The following is a 13,438-nucleotide window of genomic DNA, read 5'->3' on the forward strand; positions in this document are numbered from 1 at the left end:
AAAGGCAATTACAAGTAACGTGGGAATGAAATTTAATGAAGGGTTGGTGTCATTGTAGCTAGGTAGTAAGATGTCTCTAAAATCGACTTTAGGAGTGGTGACACCTATTGTGCAAAATGCATTTAATTACTCTGGCAAATCATTTGGCTTTACTTCATTCACTATTTGAAATACATAGAGCTGGCAGTGCCCTCGCTGCACCTGAAATCAATAATGTGGTGGCAATGAGTTGTAGGATGTTCACATTTATACTCTCACTCTTTTCCTCAAACACTGAGTGATTTTTTACAAGACTTTATGTATTTCATAGCACATAAATTAATTGCAGAGCAGTTGGCAATGCAACAAGTAAGAGCACACTGCTAATTTCGTGTTTCTGTGATAAGGCATTGTTCCAGTGGTTCCAGCTATGGGTTGCCCATTTCCTGGGAATTTTTAATTCAGTTTCCTGAGATCAATAATTCAGCCTCTAACTGTGAGTTTAAATGAGCTGCTGGCAAATTAATCTGTTGGTGCACCTCCATGGATATAGAATCATGGAATCATGGAATGCCCTGAGTTGGAAGGGACCTTAAAGATCCATCCCTGCCATGGCAGGGACACCTCCCACTGCTCCAGCCTGGCCTTGGACACTTCCAGGGATCCAGGGGCAGCCACAGCTTCTCTGGGCAACCTTGTGCCACAGCCTCCCCACCTTCACAGGGCAGGATTTCTTCCTGGTACCTAATTTAAATCTACCCCCTGTCAGTTTGAAGTCCTCCTCCCTTGTGCTGTCACTTAAACCTGGCTCATCTCTGCAGCAGGCTCAGGCTAAATTGGTTTGTGGTCTCCTGGTGACACAAAGGTGCTGCATTTCTGCAGAGGCAGGGCTAGAAAGGGGCTTCCAAATCCACCCAGCATGGATTGGGTGACAGAGGGCAAGCCAGGAGGGAAAAGAGCTGGCCCAGTGCATCTAAAATTACACAGGGAGTAATCAGAAAACCTTGCACTGTGAGTGTGGGATGGTTCCAGTCCTTATTTAAACTGAGAAACTATGACAGGAACCAGGAGACTTTGCTCCACTGATAGCAACTGTTGTTGTTGTTGTTGTTTTACTGATGAGACCATTTAATAGATATCTAATCATCCCTAATCTTCAGACAGCAAACAGCAACCTCTGCTGCTCAGCAAGGTGATTAAAGTATTCAGTCACAGTCACAAGGCAGGAAACAACATTTCTACTCTCACATTTTCCTCTTACCATCCACAACTTCCTCATATTCTTCTTCCTCCATTCTGAGGGTTTGCTTCTGTGTCTCCCCCACTCACTGGTCATGCAGCAGGTGAAAATGTGAATAAACAGTATTAGCCCATGACTGAAGGTACCATCAGAAGCTACAAGTCTGGCTCATAAAGCACTTGGGGTCATGGTTAGTAACTAGTCAGACCCTGAATAAGTTGAGATCTGGCATTACTTGGACTTTTATGGAAAAACATTGGATTAAGTTTCAATATAAATTACAATTTTGGTCAAATACTTCCTTCCAGTTTATAACATCAACACTGGATCCAATAAAAATAAAATACATAAATAAAAGAGAAAATTAAGAGATCTCTTGAAACATGATGTCATATTTTCATTAGAAAGAATTATTTGAAGCATTTTTTTCTGTTCTCTGTGACTATTCTATGCTATTTCATTATATCATTCAAGCTCCCATTTGAATGAGAGGTTTATATTCTACTATATTCATTTATAAGTAAGAGCATAATGCAGAAAAATATTGTAAATATTTTTTTCAGTGACCTTAGGTTAATGAGGCAATTTCTGTCTTCCCAGCATCAGCCTACAGAGATGCTCTGGGGTTTGATTTTTAAGCTCTTGTGGCTTTTTCCTCTCTATTTCTTCAGACCTGGAAAAGATGAAAATCCATAGAGTTGGCTGAAGTAAAAAGCAAGACGAGTGTCAGAACCTTTGAACAAATTAATGAACACCCTGATTTTGCTGTGAGGCAAAGCTACAATTTTCCACCGGGCTCTGCAGCCCTGTTTCTAATGTTGGGAGGGGATGAGGCTTTGGAACAGCTGCTCCTGAGTCCAGGGATATTTGCCGTGTAAGCTAATCCTGCCAACTGACAGGGCAGTTGTGTTGAGCTGGCTAAACTGCAATTCCTTCTGAGGCAAGGGAAGTCAAGTCATGCAGGTTAAATATAGGAACATGGAATACTGGCCCTTTTTAGTCCCAATGGGCTGAGAAAAATGGCCAAAAAACTAACTGGGAAAACCGCGTTGTTAACTATTAAAATAAATGAAGAATAACTCAAATAATGAGTGACAAGTCATGAAACAGTGGGCAGAGATGCATGGACAAACTCAAGAAGTGGGGTTTGCATATAAAAACAATCCCTTCAACCTGTTACAACCTTCAGCCACACTTCCAAACCCCATCCCAGGTCTTCTCCTCCTCCTCCAGTCTGCACCGAGTTACTCAGACAGAAAACCTGACTCCCATGGGCAAAGCACAAGTATTCCCAAAAATCTACACCATGGGGAAAGAGCTCAAGATCCTCTTGGAAGGAAAAGAAGTGACATGCATTAAAAATGTTCTTACCAGCGACATGCAGTAAATATCCTTTGGAGCAAAGGCTCTCCAGTGTTCCCTCCTGAGCAGCACCGGGTGAGAGCGAGGGGTTTGGTGGCTCCTGGTGACGTGGGTGGCCCACACAGCCAATCTGGCTCCAGCCCGCTCGAGTTTCATCCCTAAATATACCCGGTGACCCTCAGGGAGGCCACCTGTTCTCAGCAGCATCAGGGAAAGGGAGCTGGGCACCTCCATGCTCCTCAGGGAACCCAAAACACACCAGAGCTTGGCTGGGGCTCGGTGAGATGGTGGGCAAGGCAGGAAAACCCAGGCAAACCCAAGGGAGTGCTCCAATGGAAAAAACATCATTATCAGAGTTGATAAAAATTGAATTTCAATTCATGGAGGCAGTTTAGTTCCTGTAATGTGCCTGAATAAACACCATCCCAATTCAAGAATCTCTGAACTTGAGGAGTCCACACTGCAAACTAAATTTCAGTAGAAACATGTCTTTAATTTCACCCCATAAGCACACCTGAAGAGCTTTTTCACCTTGATGCAAATCACCTGTCAATATTTTTATCACCTCTGAAATGTTTCACAGCTGAACACGCAGCCCCAGGAACATGTGAAAAGCGACTGCTTGCAGGGAAGGAACCAACAAACCTGGTGAAGGAAGTCCAAGAGGAGCTGATAAACAGATTAAGTGACAGGGGAGCAACCCTGGTATTTTGGAAGGTCAGGAACGCCGTGATGTGTGGAGCAGAACCAAGGGGATGACAACAGACATGACTTCTTAGGGGATCACTGGACTGACACAAATAGAGTTGACTTTGGTTCCTCAAGGTGGTGCATTCAGTATCAACAATGATCCTTTCCAGGTGCTAGATCACATAATTCAATAAATGATCATCAGGAGCCCTTGAGATACATCTCTTTCCTCAACTCTTTCCAGAAGTTCATATTTATATCCAGATGAAATATCATAGTTCATTCACTACTGCCAAGTATTTTAGAGTCTGCCCAGAGCTGCAGACCCCTCCCTGTCTTCCTTTGGCCAAGTCATTTTTAATTACTCTGCATTTTGCTTTACTAGGCAGTCCTTCCCCTTTTAATCTGATTTCTGTTTATTTAACCTTTTTAACATCTTTTGAAATTGTGCAGAAATTACCACAGCGTGTTGGTGGAGTCTCTGGAGAGCAGCCTCAGCGTAACCTGCTGCTCTCTGACCCTGAACCTCCGTGTGTGCATCCCAGAAATAACTCACAGGCTCCTTTCCCTCCCTCCTGGGTGCTGCTTCTCAGCAGATTGGATGCAAAATGTGACATCTTCATTATCAATAACAAACCTTAATGGAGTGAAGGGCCAGCTTTCCTTATTGAACTTGTGATTCATTATCAGTCATTCCAGTTCAATCCTGCAATGAATTTCTTCCTCAGTGATTCTCTGCAAGCCCTGTGTTTCTGGAACATCACCTTCAGACCATTCTACACTGCTGTTTGATATCTTGTTTAGAAAGACACTAAAATTACCCACAGGACACCAGCACCACTTTTTCTGCCACTGAAATGCAGCTGCCTTTAGTGTGAAACATGGCAGATCTTCAGCAGCACAGCTCAGGGCTGGAAAAAAGCATGGAATAACCCATGGGAATCACAGAGAGGGGCTAAGAACCAAAAGGATCATTGGTGAAAGGAAAAGCTAGGCTGAACAGAAGGTTTTTGTTCTGGCACTGGAGCACAAAGAGGGCAGGAGGGTGCTCCTGGGTCACTTGAGAGAATATTTCAATTCCTGCATTTTGCTGCTTTGTTCCTTCAGCTCTGAATCTCAAGGAATGGCTCTGCCAAAACTTTTGGCATTGCAAGGAGAATCCCAGGATCCTTGAGGCTGGAAAAGTCTTCCCAGCCCATGGAGTCCCAGCTGTGCCCAATGTCCTTGTCCCCAACCCTGAGCACTGAATGCCACGTCCAGGAATTCCTTGGACACATCCAGGGATGGGGATTCCAAACTTCCCTGTTCCAAACACAAAGGAAATATTAATGGTTAATATTCTTTTTTTCTTTTAAATTGCTTAATTGTGAAAATCAATGTCTGCCTCTGATTTCTGATGGAATACTCACAAAACCATAGAATCATTAAGGCTGGAAAAGACCCCCAAGATCATCAAGTCCAGTTTTTGACTTTGTTGTGAGAATATGAACTTGACTTTCTGGGGATCAAATATTTCAAAAGCATTAAGTGTGCCCTAGCTGGAGCCTGGCAGCTCTGCCCCAGGTTAACACATCAGGCCACATTTATCCACAGCACATAAATGAGCTCAGCAGTTCTGAGCTAAAGACAGAACACTGCAAAACTGCTTAGGCAGAAAAAGATGTTATTGTGCATTTCAGTCACAAAGATTTAATGCAAAAAAATATTTTCTTGTACTTTAAATATTGAGTTCAGTCAGTCCTGCTTATCCAAAGGAGCTATCAGTGCAGGATGGATGAATGTCCTGACATCCCAGGTGCTATATTTAACCTCCTGATGTAACCAATAGAGCACCTGGCCTTTACAAGCATTGTATCATTGGGAAAGGACATTTCAATACATATTTGTGCCACTGTGTCCGTTTTTAACCCATCACCAGTGAGTTCTTCTCATTCTTTTCACCATTCCCCACAGCAAGGCTCCTCTGCCCCAACACTTTTTGGTTTAATGTATGGGAATTCTGAGGAGAGCATTTTTACCAAAAATTAGGGAGGGCTTGATTGGATAAGTGCAAAAGATTGTCTTCAAATTAAATATACATCTGTTTCTCTGACCCCTCCATTTCTATAACTGGCCAATCTTTTTTCTCCTGGATGAAACCAAGCTGGGAGCACAGGCCTTGTCAGGGATTTGCCTTGGCTTACAAACAAAAAGGTTTTTAGGAAAGGGTGCATGCTCTAACAAGAATTCCACTTTTACTTCAGTGCTGCTCATCTTCTTTCTCTAAGTATTAATAGAAAGTATTATATCATACAAACAATATTCCTGGGGGCAGTGAATCAAAGTGCTGAGAGTGGATCACCTCCAGTGCCTCATCTTCAGGTTTATTTTTTGATGCTGATGGCTGATTTGGGGTGAGCAGCAGCACAAGGTGGTGGCTGTGTGAACCAACCCCTCACTGTGACTCAAAAAGACTTTGCTGGAAGAGGAGGAAAAAAGGAATATTGATATGATTTATATGGAACCAAAATTCATCTGATGCTTCCTAATGTTCCAGGACAGAACTGTGGCCTCACCCATCAAATTGTTTGGGTATAACCCAAACTTTTTAGTACTGAAAGTGTCCCACCAGAATATTTCAAAGACTGAATCAAAAGACACTTCAAAGTAGGGGAAAAAACACAAACAAACCCAAACTTGAAGAAGAAACTTGAAGGAGAAGGAGGAGGAGGAGGAGGAGGAGGAGAAGGAGAAGGAGAAGGAGAAGGAGAAGGAGAAGGAGAAGGAGAAGGAGAAGGAGAAGGAGAAGGAGAAGGAGAAGGAGAAGGAGAAGGAGAAGGAGAAGGAGAAGGAGAAGGAGAAGGAGAAGGAGAAGGAGGAAGAAAAAGAAGAAGAAGAAAAGAAGAAGAAGAAGGTGCCAAATCTTGGTTAACTTTTTTTCATTACAAGATTTGATAAAGCAAGAGAAATCACATGAACAAATGCACCTCCAGCTGGTTGTAGAAACTTAAAAATTAAGTGAATATTTAAACCCCCCAACAGTGAGGATAAAACATCAGAGTGTAAAATATCCTGTGCATGGACACAAGATGTTCACTGGGGCCATTGGCACAAGGAGAGCTCTCCTCACATGACAGCATCTGTCACAGCCTCCCCTGTTCTTTACTTAGGCCCTTTGAGAATCCTAAAAGAAAATATTTATCCACAAGATGATGTCAAACAGCCCAGTTTATCTCCCCTGCTAATGTTCCCAAGACAGCCACGGAGTCTTAGACATGGGTGCTCATCAGAAAGAAGATACAGCCAAGGCAAATGTCCTCAGGAATTCAAAGCCAGCTCTGATTGTATTGATCAGATTTCCTAATGGGAGCTGCTGAGAGAAGCTGAGATACAGCCCCCAGCTCAACATATTCAGGTTTTAGAATGTTATATCAGATAATATACACTAGGAAAGGAAGGTCAGGTTCTTCTCGAATATTTTCTTCTTCCTGCTATTTATAAGACAAACAAACTTTTGTATTTTTAGAACAGAGGTACAAATACCAGCTGTAAATGCCAGTGAAAAGCCCTGACTGGCATCCAGAGATTCAGCTCTTGCCCTGCCTCCCACACTTGTCCCTTTGGACAAGCTCTGCCTCACTACTCTGCAATAAAATAACACAGCTCTTTTATCTTTTAAAGAAAAACCTTTTCATTATTAGCACCATTCTGCAAATCCTTACAGCACCTACAGTGAGAGATGTCACTGTGTAAGCAGATGATCTCTTTGGGATTGTCCCATCCATGGGACTGTCAGGCCAGGCTGGATGGGGCTGGGAGCAGCCTGCTTTGGTGCTTTCCCCTCCCCATATGGCTGAGGAAATGCAATTCCTTCTTGGAATGTTCCTTCTGGGAAGAAATTCCTTCTTGGTGCTCCCCCTCAGGTGCCTGCACACGCCTGTCCCACCCCAGGTGCTGCTGCCATGAGGACACATTCCAGTTTTCTCACAACATGCCAGCCTCAAATTTCACCTCAGTTTTTCCAGCCTGCTGGTATCCATATCCTGCCTCCTTTTCCCAGCTTCTCACTGAACTCCTTGCACTGAATTTAGAGCAGAGTTGTTGTTTCTTACAAAACCAAATTGAAACAATTCAGGGAGCAACCATAACCCAGGCCAGGTTCATTTCTGGCCCAGAACACACCCAGATCATTTCATGAGTCCTCACATTTCTACCAAAGCTGGGCAGCAGCAATTTCACCTGGGGTTGGGCAGCCCTGCCAGCTTTCCACATCACCCAACAGCCACCAGCAAAGGGATGGATTGACAGAGCCACAGCACACACAGATTTCCCTGCTGCAAATCCTCTGGGATGGAGGGACAGGGCTGAACACTCCCTTTGAAACCATGAGCAGAGCATCACCTTCATTCTGCAACCACCTCTGCTGCTTTTCCAGTCCAGCCACTGCTCTGATACTGCTGAAAGATTCCCTGAGTGAGAAAAGAGGGAAGAAATCCAATATTTACTGCCTAGCCCTCTGTGCCTTTTCCACCAAGGACATTTCATTCCAATAGGGAGCAATTTGGATACAAATGTGTGGTTGAGGTAAAACTGTGGTTGGGTCCTTTTTACATTTCTTCTCCTTGGGCAGAAGGAAAAGTGTTACTATCTATGCCTCTTCCCCATTCCAAGGGTTTTTTAATCAGTGCAGGGTTCGTTTGTGGAGCTCCCAGTGAAATTCCTCATGATCCTCCCTGCTCTGGATCCCTGTCCCTCCCTGCACTGCAGAGTGGTTCCTACAGCCTATGGAAAATCCAACATAGAGTTCATGGGCTGTGACAAGAATTATCCAAAGATCACAGAAGCTGCTGCAAAACAAGGTCAAGATTTATATCAAAACTCAATGAATCTGCTCAAGAAATCCCAGAATAACCAGATCTTCCCCTGACAGACAATCCATGCACCTCCAGTCTCCTCACCCTGAAGGAAGCTGAACCAGAGCTCACATGTCCAATGTCATTTAGCAAACTGTGCCTGAGACTCATTTTTAAATTATTCTCTCTCTGATTTGAAAGGAACATATTTATATGAAAGGTTCAAACACCTCTGACTGTAAAATGAGGGGGGAAAGGCAACGTGCCTCACATTCCTGACTGGCATTGCTGGGGTGGTGTCTCATACCCTGAAATACAACCTGCAGCAGTCCATAAAATATTAAGACTGGCCATGGCCAGGAATACTCTGCAGCAGCAGCAGTTCCCAGGGGCAGAATGCTCTGTGAAAGGTCACTGAGGTCACAGCACAAGAGCCACCAGGAGCAATTCTTCTCTGCACTATTATTAACAGCACTGAGCAGCCACAAGGAATCTGCTGGGCTCCCACTGCTCTGCAACAGCTCCAGACAATAAACAAAATTTGGTGACTGCACCAATGAAGGGACATTTAATCACAATTAGGAATGATAACATCACAAATTAGCTCCCCTCACTCACCTGGCACTGGCCATGCTCTCCTGGGGACAGTGGGGTGACCATGAGGAGCTCTGAGCCAGCAGAGACTTGTGCAAACTGCACTGGCCCCAGTGACATGGATGGGGACCTTACCTGAATAACTCACAGCAGGGACAGCTGGAGCTGGGCTGGGAGAGCTGGGAATGTTCCCCTGGAGAGGGGAGGGATCCAGGGAGAGCTCAGAGCCCCTGCCAGGGCCTGGAGGGGCTCCAGGAGAGGTGGAGAGGGACTGGGGACAGGGGATGGAGGGACAGGACACAGGGAATGGCAGGGATATTGGGAATTCCTGGCTGGGCTGGAATTCCCAGAGCAGCTGTGGCTGCCCCTGATCCCTGGAATGTCCAAGGCAGGGTGGAATAACCTGGGACAGTGGAAGACAAAACTTGGTGTCTTTAGGTCCCTTTGAAGCCAGCCCATTCTGTGATTCCACGATTCTGAGATGAACTCCAGAGCTTTGCTAAGGAGAGCTGTGCTCCTGCCCTGCCCCTGACCCCAGAAAGGTTTGAGGTGCCCCCACAGCTCTGTGCACAGTGCCACACACAGAGCTTTTCATCTCCATCTGTCCAAAACCACCCAGGCTTCTTAATGCACTTTTTCTCTGCAATGAGGGATCAAGAGGGAAGAAACCTTTATTCATTAAATAGTTTTCATTTCCAGGAATCTGGCAGCCTTTCAGCTCTTTGAAAGCCGTTCCACAGGACGCTGCACTCCTCATGACTTCATGGGGCTTTTTATAAAGTGAGATAATGACAGTGGAGGGACAGAAGCAGCTGCACAATTCCCTGGCTGTGGCAGAGATGCCCCAGGCAGCACAGCACAGCCTTCAGCAAACCCAGCCCCCCGTGGGTGCAGGAACAAGGTGCTCGTGGTTTCAGGGAAGGGGACGGCTCACCTGGCATGTGGGAATGTCCTGGGACAGATCTCGAGCACATCCTGGTGTCTGCACATCCTCAGATGGTTTAACACAATAATTCCCTCCACAACCTGAAAATTCAGTGTTGATCTAACACAGGTTACACCACGCTGAACCTCCTCAGTGCTGGAGATTTCCCTGGCAAGAATATCCTTGCTGAAAAGCACAGCAAAGATTAAAAACCCAATCTAACTGTTGCAGAAGTGTTAAACCACAGATTTCTGAGCAACAAACATGGAACAAATATTTTTGTGTACTTATTTTTTTGGCTGTGACACTGCAAATCAAGTAAATAATTTTCAGGTTTGAATGGAGTTGTTCCTACAATAACACAATTTTCCTGCTGCTGACAGCCAGCAAAATGTTCTGTGTGAAAACAACCCATCCCTTCACTGTGGAGAAATACAGAAAACACAAAAATGTTAAATTTACTGAAGGAGGATTTTTTTAAAAGCAGAAACAGGATAGACTAAGGCAAGACTAAAGCTAGACTGTCCCAGGCATGGCAGGAACCCAGTGAAGCAGCATGAAATTGCTGTGACTGTGAGAAAAGCTCATCCTAAGAGATAAAATAACTAACTTTAGGGGTTTACTGGTCTGTGAAACAGATCATTAAATTACTCCATCATGATATTGGGGAAAATTCCTTCATGGAAAGGGTTGTCCTGCCCATCCTGGAGGGATTTAAAGCCCTGTGGATGTGGCACTTGGGGACAAGGGGTGGCCTGGGCAGTGCTGTGGATGGTTGGGCTCCATGATCTTGGAGGGATTTTCCAACCCCAGTGATTCTGTGCTCCTCACACAAAGTTTTCCTTGTTTGCTTTGTGCAATTATTTCCCCCAGCCCCACCCAAGTGATTGTGGTAGGATTTATTTTGGTGGCTGCACTGGCCTAAAGAATTTCATTCCCTTGAATGAAATTCAAGCAAAATAAAACTCTTCATGTGAAGTATTTGCTAATAAAAAGGAGGATCCTGCCCCCATCTGGCCTCCCTGGAAGGGAGCAAGAAATCCCAGATTCGTGGAGCTTCAAATCCTGCTTTGGAAGGGACTCACAGGGATCATCAAATCCAACCCCTGGCCTGCTCAGGGCAGCACAAGGATCCTTCCCAGGATCTCTGGGAAGTGCTGGCAGGATGGGAACAGTGACTGCCCAGTGCCACAGCCCCTGTGTGTGCTCACAAACTGCAATCCCAGGTTTGGATGCAGCTTGGATGGCAGGGTGTCCTGGTTTGGAGGGCAGATGTCTGCTGAGAAAGGCAGGAGCTTCTCTTTGAAATGGAGAATGTAAACCCCCTCCCTCCAAATTATTATAATTTGAAATCAAGGGGTTTTCAGGCAAAGATATGGGAATAGGAATAACAGTTCTTTACTAGGGAAATTAAAATAGAAATACAGCACTACAAAGAACAAACCCCAAACCCTGACACAGTCAGAGTACAGCCTGACACCCGTCAGGCAGGGTGTTGGCAGCAGTCCCATCCCATGGTGGCTGCATCCTCCTGCAGTGACAGATGTGGCTCAGCTGGAGCAGTGCTCCTGTACAAGGTGCAGTTTCCCTCCGGAGCTCCAGTGGGGATGTGGAGAAATCCGGTTTTCCTCTGGAGTCCAGTGGAGAAAGGGGCTCCCTTAGTGTCCCAAACCCTCTGTTTTTATCTTGGTAAGAAATGTTGGGCTCTTCCCCCTGGCTGGAGCAACTCCCAGTGGGATGAAGTAAGTCAGCAGTCTTACTCAAGAAAAATAGAAAAAAAAAAACATTTTCTGTTCAAAAGCCTTTTCACAGTTCCATACACCAGGTACAAAGGCCTAAGGAATGCACAGACAAAAATAATGTGTGAGAATGGTGGTTTCTTTTTTAATCACCAACTGGATTCCCAGGAAAACTAAAAGCAGTTTTCAGAAATTACATCAAAGTCGAGGAACAATGCAGTTAAGAGAACAGGCAGGAAAAGACTTTAAGGCAGCTCAGCATTCCTTCAGCCACCACAGAAATGTCCCAGGAGATTCATGGAATCCCACGCTGGTTTGGGGTGGAAGGGACCTTAAAATCATTTCATTCCAACTCCCAGCCATGGCAGGGACAGCTCCCACCCTCCCTGGCCTGGGACACTCCAGGGATCCGGGGGCAGAGCTGCACCAGGAGGAGCTGGAGCCAGAGGCAGAGCCCACCCTGCTGGGAAAAACCTGTCCCAAAGGAAACAACTGCAGCCAGCAGGGCTAAAAACAGAGGTGGAAGGAGAAGGAATGTGGGAAGGCATTTTGGAATCTCCTACATCCTGACAGGGGGGTTTGCTGCAGTTCTTGTTCCTCAGAACTCCAAGAACTCTGAGAATTCTGTCCTGTGTGTGAGTTACTGAGAGATTATCCCATGGGATCATCCCACAGATGCAGCTGCTGCAGCTGCAAGGACCCAAGGTTATCCCATGGGATCACCCCACAGATACAGCTGCAAGGACCCAAGGTTATCCCATGGGATCACCCATGGATACAGCTGCAAGAACCCAAGGTTATCCCATGGGATCACCCCATGGATACAGCTGCAAGGACCCAAGGTTATCCCATGGGATCACTCACAGATACAGCTGCAAGGACCCAAGGTTTTCTATGGGATTATCCCATGGACAAAGCTGCTGCAGCTGGAAGGACCCAATGTTATCCCACGGACAGAGCTATTGCAGCTGCAAGGACCCAAGGTTTTCTATGAGATCATCCCACAGATGCAGCTAGAATGACCCAAGGTTATCCCATGGGATCACCCATGGCTGCAGCTGCAAGGACCCAAGGTTATCCCATGGGATCACCTCACAGATACAGCTGCAAGGACCCAAGGTTATCCCATGGGATTATCCCACGGCTGCAGCTGCAAGGACCCAAGGTTTTCTATGGGATCACCCCATGGATGCAGCTGCAAGGACCCAAGGTTATCCCATGGGATCACCCATGGATGCAGCTGCAAGGACCCAAGGTTATCCCATGGGATCACCCATGGATGCAGCTGCAAGGACCCGAGGTTATCCCATGGGATTATCCCATGGATACAGCTGCAAGGACCCAAGGTTATCCCATGGGATCACCCCACAGATACAGCTGCAAGGACCCGAGGTTATCCCATGGGATCACCCATGGCTGCAGCTGCAAGGACCCAAGATTATTCCATGGGATTATCCCATGGATGCAGCTGCAAGGACCCAAGGTTATCCCATGGGATCACCCCTGGATGCAGCTGCAAGGGCCCAAGGAGCCCCAGATCCCAGGCAGGGCTGCAGAGCTGGGCAGGAACCTCCTTCCCACAGCCCTGGGGTACAAAACCCTCTGAGGTCACCGAGTCCAAGCTGTGCCCGACCCCTCCTTGGCACCCCAACACTGAGTGCCACAGGAACACAAACCTGGGAGTTCCAGCTCCTGAGCCACCTTTGGCTCCATCTCTTTTGCTTTTTAAGAAGTTTCCTGCAGCCCCCAGCACTCACAGGTTGCTGTGTGGGATATGTGGGAATGGAAGAGGGGCACACCCCTGGGATTCAGCATTTCCGACAGGAAAATGGAATTTCACACTCATTTTAATTCCCATTATTGGCACCAACCAGCACAGACTCATCACCAAATTCACCCCAAACAACCCCCCATCACAGGCTGAGCAGAACAGCACATTTCACCCAAAAACACCTGAACAGCCCCCAAAACCAGGTCAGAAATCACATATTTGCTTGAAAACTGTCACTGCATCTCCCACACACAGTTTAATGCAAACAGGCACATTTCGAAAAGTTTTCAACTTAAAATCATAAAT

The 13,438-nt window shown here is 46.0% G+C and overlaps 1 protein-coding gene across 1 annotated transcript in view; it reads right to left on the minus strand.

Annotated features, from left to right (window-relative positions):
• LOC116999003 (nebulin-like) overlaps nt 1-1,274 on the minus strand; it is a 103,785-nt gene extending 102,511 nt beyond the window's left edge. Inside the window, 1 exon segment of the mRNA XM_033065277.2 lies at nt 1,241-1,274. Within this exon segment, the coding sequence (XP_032921168.2) occupies nt 1,241-1,274 (34 nt within the window).
• Nucleotides 1,275-13,438: the final 12,164 nt, after the last annotated feature.

This window comes from Catharus ustulatus, chromosome 7 (genome assembly GCF_009819885.2).
Source record: "Catharus ustulatus isolate bCatUst1 chromosome 7, bCatUst1.pri.v2, whole genome shotgun sequence".
Lineage (NCBI taxonomy): Eukaryota > Metazoa > Chordata > Aves > Passeriformes > Turdidae > Catharus > Catharus ustulatus.